The following is a 20,169-nucleotide window of genomic DNA, read 5'->3' on the forward strand; positions in this document are numbered from 1 at the left end:
AGCATTTAACTTTGGTCAGATAAATCTCACTCACATTCAAAAAATGCAATTAGGGAAATATGTAAATCTAGATGTTTCATCAAATGCTAACTGAGGGGTTACCAGTTCTTTCCGTGCACAATGACTGAACTAAAGAACTTCAGTGTCTGTGTAAGAACCATTGTCCCAGCCTCAGAGCCTGTTGGAAACAGAGTCCAGACTGGCCGTGGGAAATACCTACATATTTGACACAGGCCCTGTTTCTGAGAGAAAAGGGGGTGGAATAGAAAGTATGGAGATTTTACTGTTGCATTCTAATCAGCCATGATCTGCCTAATTTGCTTTGATCAGGAAGATAAACTAATTTTCCTATAGGCTGGATGAAAGTAATTAGCAATCCAATGCTTTCATGTTTTTGAAAGGGGTGAAGAAAGGAAGAGCAGAAATTGTAATGGTGGGAGCAAAGTACATCTTTTCGGCTCATTTGAAAGCATTGTTACTTGAAAATAGGATGGTGCCATGAGAGAGAGGCCCTGATTAAGGTGGTTTTGTGGGCCAGGGTGTCATTGTACCCTGTGATCTGTAATGCTGTGCAGCTAATAGTTTCTGAAGATCGGTTTAACTTGAGTTTTGGAATATTTAAATTCTGTTCTCCTTTATGGGAAAGAATTATCCCTCATAAACAGTGCATCTGTTATTCTCTAAGGATGCTGTTTGATTTCCCAAGGCATTTTGGTGTCTTTCTCCATAGTCATCATAGAATAATTCAGTAGTTAATTAAAGGTTGGATCTACTGCTGACATAGGACTTACAGATGAGGGTTTTTAATCCCACAAAGTGAAAGCAAAAAAGCCATAGCCTACGCCAAATTGCTGGACATCTTGATTCCCGATTCAGGTAGGTAGTAGCTCTGCAGTCCTAGCTGTGGCTGTCAGCCCAGCGCATGCATGTGGTATGGCAGAACTCAGATAGGTTTTTTGGGAGATGTTATTCTATTTCTCCTTGGCTTCAACTATTGTATTTAACTATAAATCAGGATGCCCTGAAAGAGATTAAGTTTCGCTCTAAAACCATTAACATGCAATCAGCATGAAATGCCAGGGCATGGTCCTGCAGTCTTAACCCAGACAAACAGTTGTCACTCATGCAATCTTACTGAATGAAGTCCATGGGTCACAGAATCTTTCACTTTTAATCCCTGTCTTTAAAATGAAGACTGTTCTGGAAATACCTACTAACCAGCCTAACTAGTATTATACTAAGATGCCTTCAAAGAATATATGCACCTCTCATTTTGGAAGCTTGCTCCCAATCAATAGTCTGAAATTCTGTCTGTAATATGCCTACTATTGTAAGCAGATCTCTAAATTGTCCATCACACATGACTTAGAAGAAATTGCTGAACTGCTCTCTTCAGTGTTTAGCTATCTCACTTTGACAAATGTGTCTTACAAGGATATAGAAGGTATTTTGTGGAGGGCACTGGAGTTTAAAACGCCCTTTCCTTGCAGAGCCAAGACGAACCTTAGGGCCTCGCATTTGCACATATATTTTTGTGCTATGCAATAATAATGCAGAGAAAAATCATGTAACCTTAGGCTGTACTAAAGGAATGTTAAGGATCTTCCCTCAGGCTTCCCCATTTTTCAGAATCAAGTAGTTCAGCAAGCAGCTACGGCCAGCCTGCTTAATAATTCCATCCACCTACATCTTTGTATACTGAAAGTTATATTTAAAAGTCAGATAAGCATAAGGATTCTATTTATCATTTGTGTTTCAGTTATATTGCAGTCCACAGCCATAATCAGGATTGTGAATCCACTATGTCAGGTACAGTTAAAATACAGAGGTAGGCCCTATAAAAACTTTAGTAGGGAAAGAAAAAAAACCCAAAACAGCTATTTATGATGAATGGGAAAACCATTTTATGGTGTGGATAGAAAAAATGGGGCATATGTTCTGTCTCAAAGACGCTCCTATTAAAAAAAATAATATCCTTTAAAGACTGAGTTTGGAAAATTAATTTCCCCTGCCGCGAGATGCACTGAACAGTGTTTGTGAGGGTAAAAAAAAAGTATATTTCTGTATGATGTCACTCTTAAACTGAAGTAGATAACAAAGTTTTCAGTTGAGTTTTTATCTTCTACAAAATGTTGGCATTGTAAACATCTGCAGTACTTGTACCCAACCCATGTTATGTCAGCTGCAAAAACTATGTTAGTTTGAGCGTGAGAACATGGTCACAAAAATAAAAACTGATGGAAGAATTGCAACAAAATGTAGATACATTCATTGAGGCACTACTGAGAGTTGCGGTTAGCAAGGGAATATTTATTGTTTATACTTGAGGAGGCAGTGTCAGCCCACAGGTGATCTGACAATCAGACCTGGATTTTCTTCTCAGTTTCACAACCATGCTTGCCACAGCAAGATCAGTTCCTCTCTCTTCTTACAACCTCTTCAAACTCTAAATAGTAGCTTACTCTTTCTTTAGGGATTTTTTTGAAAACGACTCCATAATTGAATATTACTGTATACAAAGAAAAATTAGATGGAAGAAGTGGTAAGCATGTAATTACTTCAAGTCAGATAAGATGTTCCTGCCCAGAAAATTTTCACCACCACCATCCCTGCCAACGTATATCATTCATGGTTATTGCTGGACAGAAGATGCACATCTGGCTCTTCCAAGAGCAATTGTGTCTCAGAACTTATATCTCAGAATTATATCACATTTTCTGTACAATGCAAGCTGGAATAGAGATGCTTACAGCGCTTTATTCACAAATCAGAGAAAGGATGAGGTTGTTTTTTCCCTTTTTCTGAGCTGCATAGAAATTAGCTTCTTAAGTCCGTGGAGTATTTAGAATAAAAATTGTGAGGAAATAAAAGGATCTATGACTCCTACAGGCAGAAAACACTGGCCCTCGTTCTGAAAGTCATCCTTCTTCCAACAAAAAGCCAAGGTGTTTTTTTTTTTAAATAACATGGCAATCTGGAAATTCAACTCTTTTAGTGATACAGATAAAGTTTTACAAGGAACACTTCACTCTTCTGCGATACCACTCATTTCTAGTCCCAAAGGATTCAACGTGCATTTGGAGTAACATCTACACAGATTTTTTTTAGAAAGAGGTGTGAACTCTGCCTGTGTTCTGACCATCTGGAAACCATCAGCAAAACACTGAATCTAACCTTACCTGGCAGGACAGTGTGAATCCCAATCTCAGAATTCAGTGTAATTGCCAAAGCATAAGTAACTATTGCACTTGATTTGCCTTAGGGTATCCTGCCTGGTCTTCAGCTGTGTCTTCAAAAGGCAGCTGGTCTTGTAGGTCATAATATTATGTTTGCCAGGCTTGCATGGATATCTCACATAACCTAGACTATTTCAGATGGCTCTATGTTTAGTCAAATAGATTGATTCTCTGTACTTTAATGCAGCATTTAGCTCAAATACATACTTAACTCATGTGAGTTAAGGTACTTCAGGTTGTTTGACATATCCCCATGGGGTAAAAAAAGAGCTGATCTGTGCAGGAAGCACGTCCCCTGCAATGTGGAAAGTAAAAGACAGACAGGATACTCTAAGGCACTTCACGGAGTGGCCCAGAGATAAAAATCTGACCCAGCTTACATTTAATCAGCCAAGAGATCATTGGCATAGTTCCTCCAGAAATCTTCAAAATACATAATTGTGATATTATTAACACAGTAAGTTGGGGTATGGAGAGGGGTCAGTTTTGATCAGGGAAAAACCCTGCTGCTTAGGTAGTGTGACACAATTCAGATTAGTTTTGCAGTGAGTTGGGCTGAGCCTGGGTGCTTTCTTAGGCCACATCCACGCTGCAGCTCATACTTAAAAGTATGAAGTCTCTTCAGCTGATAGCAAAAAGAGTGGGGGGCACTTGTCCACACAGGTTGGTAGTAAGGTAGATAAAAGAAGATGCAAGAACTGGCCTTTAGGTAAATTTGCACATATAAGTATTTGATTATGATTTTCCCTTATGTCTGAGAATGGTGATCTTTGGGTATCTTTGTGAGGGCTGTCCAGTGAATTTCACTGATCCCTACTTTGAGTATGATAAAAAGGTTTATTTGTTCAGACAATGAGATCTATCTGGACCAGGACAAATTTGGCAGGGATGTGTTTTCTCTTTTTTTTTAATTTTATTTAATATTAAACAATCTGCCTAACATTGTGTCATTGGAATCTCTTCCAATTTTGTTTCTGTTTTGCTTATTTTCCGTGATGCAAAAACATTTTATCTTGATTATTTTAATGGTAGCAATAATTAGATGCTTTCTACCCTTCAAAATGGTATCACTGACTGGTTGCAAAATGAAAAAAAAAAAAGCACCAACATTAATAGGTCATACAACAACTTAAATAGAAGTGTGCGCGTTATTAAACTTTGCAAATGCATGAAGTTTTTATTAAATAATAGAAAGTAAAAATGTTGAGCTACAATTATTAGAGTTCTATCTTTGCTTTCACTCTAAACAAAAAAAAATCTTTTGATTAAGGGAAATGTTAAACTGTTTTGTTAGATGAAGTAATCAGGTTGTGCTTTAATCTGTTTTGTTGTTGAATTAGAAGAAACATACCTTCCACTCTTAAAATAGTAATGTAATTGTAAAGTTGTCAGTCTGGGGTTACTATTTGTGATTACACTTGATAAAAATAACAAGCCATGACAAATAGAGGGGCTAGGTTTCAGTAATTCACTAAAGAATGTCTCTACCAAGGCTTTGTGGCAAAATGTCTTGTTTGCAGGACAAATGAAGAGTTGAAATAACAACCCATGAATACCACTGGTGAAATGGCTATGTACACAAGGTGAATGCTAAAGTTTTCCCTTCTGAATGGACCTTTTAATCCAGGCATTATCTAGGGTCTGAAAAAGTCTTCAGTGGCCTTATGTACAGATTAATGGGAAAAGCTGAGACTCAGAGTTGGGCTATTTGCAGAAACAGTTTTCAAGATTTACTGATGGTTGACAAATGCCATTTAAGCTTTCAAAGCCGTCAATATGCTATTGAAAGGGATTTAGAGGGAAATCTTCCCACTATAGAAGACGAGGACTTTGAAGGATCTTGGTGGAAGCCCTTGGTCTCCCCACCCCTCCAAACCTTTCACTGCCTTCCTTCAACATATAGAGCCTGAAACGCGTGGCTATGGGAAAGGGGGGGAAGGTCCCTTTCAAGGGCGTTTGTATATAACCAAATGTGCCAATCTGCTTTTGTTCCGCCATGAGAACTGAATAGGAGTGTTTCTAGAAAAAGTCTCTTGTGCTCATGGTCAGCTTTTCAATAGGTTTTCTGCTAATAGATTTTTAATATGTGAGCTGCAAATGGTGAAATACAAGTTTGAAAATTTTATTTAATTGAAATATTGCCCAGAAAAGACTCTCTGTCCTATAGCATTAGTTAATGTGCTACCATTTCACCATTTCCTTCTCTAACTCTAACTTTTAAATAAAAGTAATGTCATACATTATACATATGACAAGACAAATCATTGAAGCTTTGATTTTAATTACTTAAAATAATGCCTTGTCTTTTTTTCCACAGACATTTAAAAACATGCTTCTATGTCCTTTCTTTTTCTTTAGTTGTTTAAAAGCTCATTTACAAACCACATGTCTTTATTAAAAAATGTTCATTATGGAACCAGGTTAGTAAAAAAAAAAAAAAAAAAAAAAAAAAAAGACCTTTGACTACCATGTTTTTTGTTAAAGGGGTTTTAATTTAAGATCAGGATAGCTTGAAGTCTTGGGTTGGTTTTTTTGTTGTTTTTTTTTTTATGTACTGTTCTGGATACTCAGGAGCCATGATGAAAATTCTGAAGAAATTAATAAAACTACAAAAGAAAAAAGAACTTGCCAGAGCCTGTGGTCCTCTTAATAGCAATGGTGTTAATGCATGTAGAGCCATGCAGTGCCATCATCTTCAGTCTGCTGCAAGTGTATGAAAGTGCTGCCATCCAAAAGCCAAAACCATGACTGAGAGGGGAATCCCTCACCTAACAAGTCTTCACACCAGCCTGTGGGTTGGGTAGTTTCTTCGTGTATCAGGTCTGTGGGGCACAGACCTGTCTGCACCAGTCTGAGTCCCACCAACCCTAAACACCCCTTGGAGAGAAGGCCAGGCTGACTGGGCTCAGGAAAATGCGGGCAATAGGATAGCACCAGTGTTTCAAGATCTGCTTCTGCTTCGCAAATGCTTTGACTTTATTGCTGTCCTATATTTCATTACCACCTGAGTCATTCCCAAGCAAGCATCCTTTTCTCACCTCTTATGGAAAAGTTGCATCAGGTAGGCAGTGATCACTTGTGCAACTTGACCATCACAAGGTAAATTAAACCTTGAGAAGATCTCACAGAGCGTCATAGAGGCTGAGCCTTTAGTTCCAAAATGTTAATTCCTCTTCACCTATAAAGAACTATCACAGTGTAGATCATTGTGAGTAGATTTTCTGTGCTCCTGGTAGAGCTGACTGGAAACCTGAACCTCACGTAAGACAAAAATCAAGAAAAGGTTTGAGAGGAGGAGGAAAGTTAAAATGAGCAGACCCAATAAGTTGCTTTGGAAATAAATTAGGAATTAAAACATAAGTACCCAAGTAAACTGAAGCAGCCATTACAAGGAAAAGAAATAAAGGCTTTAATGGTGAACAATATGGAAGTAAAATAAACTGAGATAAACCACCCCCTTACATTTTCTGAACCCTCTTACCTGGAAAAAACAATAATCTTGATTTTCAGCAGCTAATATTGTGCCTCTCTCTCCTTACCATTCTATCTTTAATTCAACAGATTTTAGAAATGATAAAATAAAAGGGCTAGGAAAAAAATAGGTAGCAATCTTCTCAGTGAACCCAGCAGTACCCCTATCACTACTCCAGGCAGAGATGCATGATTTCCATTGGCTATGCAATACTGCCTATTGGGTAGAAGCTGGCACAAGGCACTGCAGGAAGATGTCCTGCTTCTATGAATGTCAGTGAGAACTCTGCTCCCAGCATCAGTGGAGCCAGGTGTTTGCCTCCAGGCTCTGCTGCAGTGCTGACATTGATTTGCTGTGCTGTGAGTTGTAAGTCATGTAAATAATAGGACGACTGATTCTTTCCAGCATTTTTATGGCATTTGGAATTGCTAGAGAAAAGAACCGAGATCTTGGAAGGTTCATTTTGTGTTCAAAAAAGAGCAGGACAGGTGCAGTATAGGGAACACACTTATGTCATATACGCACCTGTGTGCGTATATATGGTTCTGCTGCCAGTTGTTGCTAGTAAATTCTTGCTGGTTTACATTTGTTAAAGATTTGTTTTGCCTACTGATGTCTCATAATATTGCTCTGTGTTATCTCCAGGAAGATCCCAAACTGGTATTTGATACTTGAAACTAAGATGTAGCAGTAGCTGTGGCTGAACGGTGCCCATTAACTGTTTATCCTGAAGAGATTTTCTGCAGATCATTGTAACAATCACAAGAAGTGGTGGGTCACTGGCCTTGAAATGAGGTTGCCAAACAGTAGATTGCATAAACACTGTGAATAAAAGGAAGGAAACAGGAATCATTTAGTTTGAATCACAGTCTGCTAGCTCCACTCAAACCAAGTGATCTCAGTAGAAATAGTTTTTTGCCTGCATCAATTTTGCATGTACAGCTCTGATTATTTGAGTAATAGGAAAGGTAAGGAAATTATCTGAAGAGGAGACATGTTCATAAAAAAAGCAGTGCAGCCCTGTGTTGGTTGTGCTGGTATGACAATATATGAAAATACATGCCAGCTCTGTCCTGCACAAGTGAGGTCTCTACTGGAGGTTTCCCCTTAGCATAGTGAGTTAGTGTGTGCTCAGCCCCATTTCATGAACTGAATTCCTTACAGCTACCTCAGGAATTTGTTGACATGAAGTACAACTGTTCAGTTACAAGCAAACAATGTGTGTGGACCAGGTATAGATGATGTCTGTATAATATTAAGGATTTGATGTCTATTTATGTTCAGAGTATTTTATACCAACCAGAAAGTATCTGATGATGGGAAAATTTTGAGCATTTCAGAAAAACAAAAAAAAACAAAAAAAAAACAAAAAAACCATAACTTGATGAAGAAATGCAGTATTTTTAAGTGTGTTATCTTTGTAAGAAAAAAAGCTCTGTGGAAGGTGTTGTAAGAGGCTGTCAGTCATGAGATGGTTCTGTTAGACAGAAAGGGAAAATGTGTGCATAAAAAAATGCACTGCTTTGTATATCGGAAGAATACTGTGAATATTTCCATCCAAGGCATAAGACCACCCCTAAGCCAAAATGGCCAAGTTAAAAAATGTTCTGTTTCACCTCCCTCATTTGTTTCTCCTCTGCACTTTTTCTTGTGGTGGTGCGAGCAGCAATGCAATGAACCAGGTCAGAGAATTGATTTGCATTAAAAGTTTTTATTTCCCTGCTGGATTTGTTTTAATCTAGATCAGATGCAACTTTGATTCAAAAACATCCTTAAAAGGAAGGTGGGATGGGAGGAGATCAGGAGTGATTATTCTGGTAAGAAAGTCAACTGAAAGACTGTGCAGGTAATATGGCACTCATTGGATTGTCCATGCAGTAAGGAGAAGCTTCTGTAAATAATTATTTCAGCTAAGCAACAGCACAAATACAGTCATGTGAATAATTCAGACTAGTAGTTGTGATACAGCATAGCATCATTTACTCTGATGAAACTCTTAGATAACTCTTCAATAACAAAAATTTCAACTGAAGTATGGTAAAAGTAACAGTGCAATTAGTTAGGATGAAAGAGATGAACCCTTGGCATGGCTGAATGAAGATTTTGCCATTTTACCAAGCTAAAACCAATTGGGAGTACCAAGTTTATATCGAATAGATCTGCTATTGTACCTTACAGAAAATAACATTGTGCTGAGCCCCTACCTTGTGAAATTAATACATCATAGCAGCATCCAGCACTATCAGGGATAATCAGCCTGTCTGAGAGCACTTCCCATGATTAAAGTAGCTTCCAGCTCCAGACCTAGCACACTCACCTGTAGCTGGGGCTCTCAGCACTGGGCAGCGTAGCATGTATATTTCCTGTTCCAAATGCAGCACAAATTCATGCACAAATTTCTGGATACTCAGGCTCCACAACAGCCAGAATGCATTTACAGTAGGTGCTGTCAGAGCTCTTTAATGGTTAAATCTTTAGGCCTGTGCTATGGAATAGAGTTGGGGCAAATTAACACCAGCAGAAGTTATTTAGAATGTATCTTGTTATGAGTGAGATCAGGCTGATCCTAATTCATTTCTACTCTCAGCAGCTTCACTGAAGTTGTACTGGATGTTTTGATGAAAATGAGTTTTAACATTGATTTGTATATTATGATCTATACTGTGCATTACACTCATCTTGGTATGAAGTCCAATTGGCTGTGTGGCTTATGGCTTCCTTCATGGCTTTAGATCTGTATTTTGAGTTGGTCTATATTCAGGTGTCTTTTGAATTCCTTTCTGATGTTGACAGGGTATAGTGGGCCAGTAAGCAAAGTATTCTGTGCTTTGTAGACCCTCTCCTCTCATATCAGTAGTCATAAGTTAGGAATAACTTCATTGAATTCTGAGGGATGAAATGACAAAACTAGAATTAAAAGAAAGTTGTGCCTTCTTTTTCTGAAATAAATGAACATGCCACTTTAGGAAAAAATGACTATTCTTCTGAATTTTGGCACTGTTGTATCAAATAGTTGTAAAAATAAGCAAAATGTAGAGTTGCAGAAAATATTATGAAACTAAGATAGACCCCAGTACTTCTTCCTAGACTTGGTCACTTCTAACACATAACTTTTCTGAAGTTAACTGTGCTGTCCTTCATCAAAAACAAGATAAACAGTACCTGATAAACAAATAGGAAATGACAAAAAACAGAACAAACATTGTAGTAGACTTCTTCATAAATTGCAATAAAACATGTTGTGTATTGTCTTCAGCATTTGAACAAGATAAATAGTGTCTGCAGAACTCATATAATCTATTTGAATTAGTGCAGCAGAAACAAGTAATAACTCACAAAGTAAAATCATGCTAATGCAATCTGTGGGCATGGGAGGAAGAGGAATTCTATTCAAGCCTCTTTTAATTGCTCCTGCTGGCTCCTGTGCTATAAAATATTCCTTTAGATATTTAAGCTGTAAATTATACGAGTTAAGTACAGTATATGATTGACATGTTGGAATGTTCTTGTAACTTATCCTGCTAATTATTACTTACCAGACTGAGTCTTCAATGCCAAGCAAAGAGCCATGAATCAGCTTTGAAAGTACATGGGTAATTTCACCTACGGAGCATTGTGAATTTGATACACACAAAAAGCACAGCACCAAAATCGTTGTACCTAAAATAAAATGTCAGGTACTTGTCAGATTAATTCAGCTCTGTGTTTGTTTGATCTGATCTTTGATCTTTACTTTCTTTTTGACCTTAATTGTTTGCACTGCCCTGCTCCCTCTGCTGGAGTCTTGGATAAACTGAATGGCAAAATTGTTTCCTGAAAAGATTAATCATGCACGTACTGTTTGCTTTACAAATGTTCTGCAGTCTAGATTTAAGCAAGCTTTTGATGGCTGTTTATATGACAGAATAGCCTACCACATTCAGAAATAATGCATGCTGGTTAAAATGAGATTGGTAAAAGAGCTGCTTCAGTGATGAACCATTTTATTTTCTGTGATATTAGAGGAATCCAGTGACTGGTGTCAGGAAGTTCAGATTTTGACCACAGAGTTTCATCAGTTCTGTTAGCTTGTGTTGAATCCAGCCACAGCCTATCAACATGGTTTGCCTGGATCTGTTACTCAGCATTCACTCAGCAGCAGAGAAGTGCAGACAGAGCACTCCTGACCTTCCTTTTGATGCTTCCATAAGTTCAAGCCATCTGTAGGATCCTTCCCATAGGTGTCTATTTAAAATTGCAGAGGTTCCATCATCTTTAAGCAAAATGCACTGCTGGAAGCCATACCACTGGTGTGCAGAAGAAAGGGAAGCGAAGTACTGAGGGTCAGAGGGAAAACTGGCCCCATATATTAGCACAAAGCTCATGGAGTTGTGCCAACACACACACTGTCACCGCAAGCTCTGTTCCGATATGATCTGGAAGATTTTTCTGAATAAAATGTTTGCTCCTTCAAATGTGAACCATGTGGTGGAAATTCACATCTTAATCATAGTTGTGCTATGCAGGCCTTCAAAGAACCACAGGTGCATTTAGCAGCTCGTTTTGAGAAGAAATGTCATACTTTAACTGCTAGGAAGCACTCACATTTATGGCTCCTCCCTGTGCTTCTCTCCATGGGTGTGTTAAACATGGAAACACATGCATACCAGCTTGCAAGTCGATTTTGGAAGACAGTATAATCCAGAACCATTAGACTGAAAATATGGTCATGGTTTTGTGTAGCCATTTTGTAAAGCTGTTCACAGCTCATGCATCCCCAGTTGGAAGAGTACTATGTGAATGCTTTGGGGTACATTGGGAATCTAATGGAAAGGGAACTGCAAAAATCATCTTGGTGTTTGGTTCCTCAGTGGCATACAACTGAGTTTGACTGACAGCACATCACTTCACCATTTCTAATGGTCTTATGTCTCATGTCTAATGTCTTAGTTTACCTTCTGTAAAGTGATGATAATTATTCATCTATTTACATATGGAGACCCTTGAATGAAGAAGTGCTATAGGAATATATGTTAAGAAATGGAAACTACTGCTGCAGTGTTCACAAGATTTATCTGCTTTTGGTAACCACAGCAGGTGGAGTTATTTTTAATATACATAGAGAAGCAATTGTGGCAACAGACAGCAAGCTCTTAATAGCTAGCATATTCCTCCATCAAACAGCAGAGCTGGTAAAGTGTTCTGCCAACAGTGAAATCAAGTGTACTGCAGTAAAAAGATATGCATAGTGAGGGAAAAGAAGCAGTAATTCTCACTCCTTTTCATTATATTGCATCACTACCTATATGATAGTGTCCAATTTAGCTGTGAATGGATTAAGGAAATGGCCTGACTGTAGAAGTTGTTCTCAGCTGGTAGGAACTCAATGTATTCAGTTTATTGTCAGTATTTTTATGTGAGTGCTTTCTCTTTCAAAGATTGCCATAAAAATAATTATTAATACATCTTGTTGGGGCAAGGCAGGCCTACAGAAAGCATAACTAGCAATCATAATAGTAAGGCTTGATCATTTTTTTAAAATTAGATTACAACTGTTAAAAAATTATTCATTGTCTTTCATCCTGGATTATTGTATTAGCCCTGTGATGGGTAGAGAAGTTTGTACTACTTAGTATAATAGAAGTATAACCAAGTGATAGATGAATAGGTTGCTGGAAGCCAACAGAAAACTTGTATATGTCCAAAGATGGATTTTTGTTCTCCTTTAAAGGGCATAAGAACAATGTGGAAAACTGATTCCAAGGTGAATAGTCCCTGAAACATCTCTTGTAATAATAGCTAATAACAGGTTAGTAACTTGGCCTCCAGACCCTACTGTCATATGTTAAGAACTAGTTCACTTAACTTGTTTTACTGGCTTTGGAGAGTTTACTGTGAACTACTCACTTTAAGATGATAACTGCATATTTTTTCCAGCTTATGTATGTGTGGACAGCAAAATTGGATGGGGGGAAAGACCTGTGTGTTTACCCTTCTGAGCTCTGTTTTGCAGATGTTGATAGTTTGTTCACAGCATCACCAATTTGAAGAAAAAAGAAAAAAAAAATTAGACTCAGGTTGCAATTTGCAGTATTTTGTGTTCTTCATAAAAATAATGTGCTGCAGAAGCACCTGACAATTAAATGACAGGTAGGATTCCTTTCTCAAGTCACCAGAGACACACCTGGTGATTGATTGGCACAGTATAATTAAGATATCATTATAATGAGCCATGTTGCCAGTGCAGCCAATGAAGCAAATCTTTATCTTCTGAAAAGATGGAATTATCATTTGCTGGTATGCTGCTTTTAGAAACACCAGTTGGAAATAGACTGTTGGAACGCTAATGGAAAAAGAGATGATATGTTCATTTGACTATTCAAAATAACCTACTGCCTTTCTAGCACAGTTCTTAACCTCATGCTGAGCTTAGTTTTCACATATGTTGATTAGATACTATTGCTATACAATAGGAGCATTTTAAAACTCAGCACATATCTTAAACGATGCAGCTCCTTACTGACATGAATGAAGTCTTCAGGTAAATTTGATGGTGGAATATAGGAAAGGTTGTGTCTATCAACTCATTAAAGATTTTTCAATACAGTAGTAATTTTAAGTTTTTCATCATGGTAGCTTGTCAGACTACTGAGTTGGATAAGAATTGATCGCAGTTTCAACTGTTTTGCTTCTGCTGAGTATATATGCACAAGCACACAAGGCAAATTGGGAAACTGATCTGACACAGAAGCAGAATAGTTCCTCTGGGGATGGTTAAGAGACTTAGTACCTTGATTTTAATATTTTCTCAACATTACAGTTCAAATCCCAATGTACAAGCCACGTTTAATGTCCTTAAGTTTTCCAGTAAGAGCATATTACTGATTTTTAGAGGCTAGCCTTGAAAGGAGAAATCATAAAATCTGTTTGATGTACTTTTCAGAAAGAAATCATTGCATTTGCATTGCACCTTTTATAGTCATAATCTGTAAGCCTCCAATTTACCAGCTTGCTCTTCCTGGTTGTTAGCTGTCACATCCTAGATAGGTCTTCACAGAATCACAGAATGACCTGGGTTGGCAGGGACCTTAAGGATCATGAAGCTCCAAACCCCCTGCGCCAGGCAGGGCCACCAACCTCCCCATTTAATACTGGGGTCCAGCACCCCATCCAACCTTGATGAACCTTGAACATCTCCAGTGGGGCATCCACAACCTCTCTGGGCAGCCTGTTCCAGCACCAGACCATACCTTGGCAGTATGGTCCAAAGGCTGGCAAGTTTACTGAGAACCTCCAATTTTTTGTCTTTAGAACAGTATGAAGAATTTCTGCTCAGCAGCAGAAACTTTACAGTGTGATCCTCACATGAGATATGACTGGTTGCATTGCGTTAACTCTTCATGATTGTCTCACTTCTCTTAGCATCACTCCAGAAGTATCTTTGGATCATGGGACTTCTAAGTCCCTTAATTCCTTCAGCAAATGAAATTGGATGAAATGCATCCATGGTGATTCTGACTCAAAAGAGTACTCTGAATCTAGGAACCATAAGTGCAGATGAATTACTGCAGTGCAAGTGATGTACAGGTGAAATAATGTCATCTAATCAGCCAGTTGGTACAGCTGGGAGGAGCAGAGGTATTTGTTTCTTGTGTTTGAAAGCTTATAAGTATTTCCAGCTGTATCAGCCTAATTAGAAGATATTACCTCTCTCTGCAGTAGTCTTTCTGAGATTCTGAAACCATTAAGGCTGCAACAATAACATACTGACAACACGGACTGCAGTAGTCAGTGTATTAGTTAGCAGTGTGTTAAAAACAAGCTCGGAAAGGCATTATTGAACAAATTGGGAAAAAACAAATTGTTTATGAGAAAAATGTTAAAAATATGCATAGTTATACTGACACACAAGGGATGCTCTGAAAGTAATCACTCGTACTTTATTATGTTGGTCTAGGACATCAGAGGTAAGTGTTAGAGGTATGGCAATACAGGTTGAATCCTTCCCATCAATTTTCCATTCCATGTCGTTGCTGTGTGACAGATGGCAGCAGAGGGACAGTCTGACGCAATGCTGTCTGACATGGAAGTGTGTATGAAGCAAAGGTGTGTCACTGAATTCCTCTATGCAGAAATAATTGCCCCTATTGATATTCATCGATGCTCGATGAACTTTTCTGGAGACCAGAGAGTAGGCATAAATGGTGCTTTTTGTAAATCCACCTCTGGGATCTAAAGATGCATTTAATAAAATGTATATTGCTGATTTTCTGATTGTGTATCAAAGCATGTAATCAAAGTGGTCTCTCGATCTGATCCTCTTCGGATAATAGAGTGAGTCTGGTCTGCAGACTGCCTGTGAAAGATGTTATCGAGTACGGATCAGGAGTTCAGAGATCTGGGGTCTTGGGGATATCAGACAAGTCCTGCTTACTACTAATACAAATTAATGTACTATAAAAATAGATTTCAGATTTTCCTGGTCAGTCATCCAGAGCATTAATTAATGCTGTTTGTAGAGTGCCCTAAATACTTGCCTATTTGAAGAAAAATCGCTCTCACCTTCCATTATCTCTGATTTTTTGGGTCTAAAATGTGTTTTGGTATGTTTACAAAAACCCATTAGGACTAACGTTGAAATTCCATTATGAAACCATGTTAAAATGCCATTGTTGTCTTCATATTCAGTAGTATGTGATTCACTGAGCAAGTTTTGCTTCTGCCAAATAAATCTCCGTATTTGCTCCTCTGTCAGAATAAATCCTTTGAGCATTTATCAAAGTGAAAGGCTAATAATCTGCTAAACTGTATGGAAAAATTAGGTGATAAAGAATTACAGTAAGGAATGAATTAAGTAAGTGCATTTCTGAAATTATACTTTGATTTTGAAGTGGATGCAGAGAAACCTTACTCAATGGTGATTTGATAATTGTTGTAAAGTATTAAAACATTCCCTTTATTTCTTAATTTCTATGTGAAGTGTTTTTAAATTACACATTTTTAAATTCAGAAAAAGGTCAAACATCAAAATTAAAAATGCTGACTAAAATGTATATACTATAGTATGAAATAGCCTGTGAATAATAGAAAGTGGATGGAGCAGGAATAGGAATAGGAATAGGAATAGGAATAGGAATAGGAATAGGAATAGGAATAGGAATAGGAATAGGATGCCTACCCACCAAAGTACAGATAACTTATTTGCCTTATGAGCTTCCAACAGCTGGAAGAAATAAGGTTATTCAAATACCATCCAAAGCTGCTAGAACCTTTAAGTGTGCTTTCAACTATATATGTTTATATTGCTTTATTAAAACGATCACATAACATTGCATAAAATATGCCGTCCTCTGATATTTTTATTTTAACAGCATCTATAATAATTCTGACATAGTTGTATAAGTTTTATCTTCCGTGTAGAATTTTATAATGCAGTCTGTTTACAGTTTTTACTCCTAATGCAAGTCAGTCGTAATGACAGTGCTGGGCAAGACAATGGAAAAAATGAAGAAACACCTTCAGAATATTGTTATTGTATGAATTGTAGCCTGAACCATAGCCTGAATGATCTCTGACAGAGCTGATATGGCTGGTTGTTTCCTGTGCCAGGAACTACTGTGGAACCCCACCAGGAAGTGTGCTACAGAGAAGGATCACATTACACCCTTGTTTTATGGTTCATTTCACTTATTTAATGCAATTTGAGAACCTGCAAAAAAAGAGCACTGTAGAAAGGCGATGTTTATTTTTTGAAAATACGTCCCTTATTTAACACAAGTGGGTTGGGTTTTGGGGACACCTAATGTGACACATGGAAAATCAGTAGGCTCATACAGCAAGTTGTACAGCAAAAGCATTATTTTTCCATGCTCATGAAATGTAAAGAATCATGCAAATAGTTTGCACCTGTGCAGCTTTGCTTGTCTGCAAACCTACGGTATGCTGCAGTGCAACGACAATGAATATCAGAGTAGTTTTCCTTTACTACTCCAAATAAATTTTAATATAGTACAGTGGTTTATTAAAATTATGCAGCCTAAAAGGGTTGTTTAGTATTCCAGCTGATTTATGGAGAGTGATAAAACATTCCAAATTTTTTTTGGAAATAAGGAACATGCAATAGCTTGTATTGCTTTGACAAAGCCATTTTCATACAAAAGTAGAATGTTTAAAGTGCTAACTAGATAATGATTCATCAGTTCTGGCACAAGAACTAATTTTTTTAATGTGTTACTTAAAAATGTGTGGAATGAACAGCTGGATACCACAGTTGTGACATGCCATATTAAGTCTCTGTCTGTTTTCCCCTACAGTGATCTCAGTATGAACAACATTACTAAGCTGCCCTCGAACCCCGTGCACAATCTCCGCTTCCTGGAAGAGCTGTAAGTATCATTGTATCCTTGATGGGCATAGTCAGTGCTAGACACATTCCTGTGTTTGTCTCTCATACTTACTGTGGGAACCAGATAAAACGGTGCAGGAAAGCTGTCAGCCTGACACTTTTGGCACATGCGGAAACACTTAGTTGAAAAAAATAGATTGCTTGTGATTCTGGAAGTGAACGTATAAAAGAGTTACCGAGAGGCTACAACTTCTCTAGGCAGGGACAGAGCCAAACAAATTAAAATTTTCAAACAAGGGCTGTTTAAAAGAACTGGATTGCTTTTTGGAAATAGTTAAGCAGCAGGATATTAAAAGTTTGAATACTGGCTCATGTTTATTAAAATAGCAAGTAAAGCTATAATCAAAACCAAATCTTGCTGCTTCGTTCTGCCTGTGTCAAGGACAATTGAGTCCACATTTCCTAGTATCGGGGCTTCTTGTCCCAATCACTTTTAATTACTGTTTCCTTACTCTGAAGTTTAGCATCCCTGAAGGCTGACTGTAAAATGCAGAATCCTACACAAAGCTTAGTTAGGCTATCTAGTACGTTCACTGAGGGGGAAAAGCACCCTGCAAAAACCAGCTGACCAAACACTACATCAAAAGAGGAATGCTGGTTTGAAGTGATGGTGACTAACCAAAAGTGAAAAGTATTGTGCATTCTTGAGACCTGGATTTAGCAGTGACCCTAGCTACAATGACCCAAGCTTAAAAGAAAATTTAAGTTCCTGAGGAGCGACGGAGACTCTGTAAATGATGTACCAGAGCTCTTGTGGGAAACAGCTGGCACCTGCATCTGCATCTGCATGAATACCTCTAAAAGTTGATTAAAAGAATTGTGTAGGCATCGACCCCTCCTATGAATCGTGCTTTATAAGCTTTTAAAACGAAAGCCCTTTTTTTTATAGCGAGTTTAGCTACTAATACACCATAAAACCCACGTAAGATATGCAAAGTCATGATTGTGCCCTTCTTGCAAAGCCACAGTTTATTTTAAGCTGCCCTTTAAGCACAGTCCTCTGCAATTTAAATCACCTTTGGGTGTTTATTGCACTGATGACTTCTGGTGTCCTTGCTTAACATTCATTAGAATTTTGACATCTTGTATTTGCAATTGGCATCTATGAAGGAAAAAAAGAAAAAAAAAAAACCATTTTGGTGATGCTGAGTTTGAACAGTGCTTCTTTTCTTCTCTTTCCTTTTCATCTTATATATTTTTGTCTTATTTTTATTACTGGATTTACAAAGCATTATTTCTTTTAATTCTGTCTTCCTTTGCTTTCTTCCTTGCTTTGGTCTTTATTGCTCCTGGTGCAGGTTTCAACCAAAGCAGGGACATAACAAGGAGAGATGTCAAACACCAAGGATTACAATATTAAGTGCGCATGAAGGGAATCATTCCACAAAGACTTAGTGGATTTTTTAATGTACATGTTTGCTTGGTCATTCTCAAGGAGAAAAAAACAAAAGTTTGGGCTTTTCGTGGAATGGAGTTTTCATGCATTAAGCCAAGTTGCCTTCCCTCTGAGAATTAAATGACCCAAATAGTGAGGCACATCACAGCTTGAGAGGCTGTTCAGCAATCTACTTCATCTCCCTGGTCAAGAAATTTGGAGGTATTTAGAAGTGTTATTCTTGTGCTGAACCCATATGTTCCACCTGAAATATGAAACCACTGTCCTTGTAACCCTTTCTTCCAAATTATGTGATTTCAGTTTCTCATCATTGATAGCAGCAAGAAAGTATTTCATTGCTACATCTTGCTTTCCATGTGCAAAGTCAGCTCCCCATTTGTTTCACACCATCCAGTCATTCTGATGTTGCTTTATAACAGCCTTCCAATTTATATTCACTTTCAAGTAAGTATAGACAAATGAACCCTTTGAAGATCTGAGGTAACTGATTACCTCTTCTTAAGGCAAATTCAAACACATTGTGCTGGGAGCGCCTTTGGTGCTCAGAGCCATGTATGGTACAATTCACTCTAGTAATACTTAGAAGTGTAGACAGTGGAAGGGGAACTGTATATTAAGTTCTGAAGCAGGCAGTAACAGCCGCTGTAGTTTCTACCCTCCTTTTATACTCATTTCTGAGCATTAATTGCACGTATTAAAATTATTTTACCCATCCAACCATTGCTATATTATTTTTACTCCTGGCTTACCTGGGAATTCTGCATTTTGTTTATCTGGCTTGGTTAAGGTGGACGGTTGTAAAATGTAACTTGACTAATAATGCAAACATGGTAAAAATAAGGTTTTACAATGTCCTTGTATCAAAGCATTGACCCCATGAGATTAAAATGCATCTTAGAAATGCCTATCCACTCTTTTAAATACAACAATAGCAGGAGCGTAAAAATGCAAATTCTAGGGCTCTTTAACATTGAAAAATGTATTAGTAATCCCTTTATAGTAGGCCTGGTTCAAAAATCTGATAAAGGTTAACGATAGATCGACTGAGATTTAGATTAAATGCTACATGCTTGATGTGTGGTTTGGCAATACTAGCATCTCATTACCCCCAAAGAACTGGTCAGGTCTGCTCTGCTAATTCTGACCTCCTAAGCTGACTGATCCACTCCTCAAGATGAGGTTCAACACCTCTGCAAGCAGCATTCTTGAGGTCCTGATGATTGTGCCTGGTATTTATCTTTAACCAAAGCCTTTGATCATTGAAATGCAGCAACATATTGAAACTATGCCATATTTTTGAGATGCATTTTCCTCCAGAAATTTTGGAAAATATTGTGGTACTTTGAAATGTTCTAGCTCCTGAAAAGTTTAGTTTTGAGCAAGGTCTTTTGCTTTCAAAATGATTTTTTTCCAGGCCTTTGAGACCCATCATCATTTTTTCTTAAAATACACATGATGGAACTCCCACCAAGAAAGAAATCTATGCTTCAGCTGCTAGATTATCAGCAAGTTGCTCTGCATGGACTTGTACAACACCATTAAGGAGAGTTCTTCATTATAAATTCAAAATTGCAGATATTTATCAGTATTACTGAGCCCAAGACTCAATCCTGTGTGGAGTCTTTCTATATTTGTGTCATTCTATGATATATTTAGCACACTTGTATTAATAGAGTAGTGA

At 37.7% G+C, this 20,169-nt stretch overlaps 1 protein-coding gene across 1 annotated transcript in view; it reads left to right on the plus strand.

Annotated features, from left to right (window-relative positions):
- Positions 1-20,169, plus strand: part of LGR5 (leucine rich repeat containing G protein-coupled receptor 5) — an 86,845-nt gene that overhangs the window by 16,068 nt on the left and 50,608 nt on the right. Inside the window, exon 2 of the mRNA XM_048941128.1 lies at positions 17,001-17,072. Coding sequence (XP_048797085.1) covers positions 17,001-17,072 — 72 coding nt within the window. The remainder of the gene's footprint in view (positions 1-17,000; positions 17,073-20,169) is intronic.

The sequence above is a fragment of the Lagopus muta genome, chromosome 1 (assembly GCF_023343835.1).
Source record: "Lagopus muta isolate bLagMut1 chromosome 1, bLagMut1 primary, whole genome shotgun sequence".
NCBI lineage: Eukaryota > Metazoa > Chordata > Aves > Galliformes > Phasianidae > Lagopus > Lagopus muta.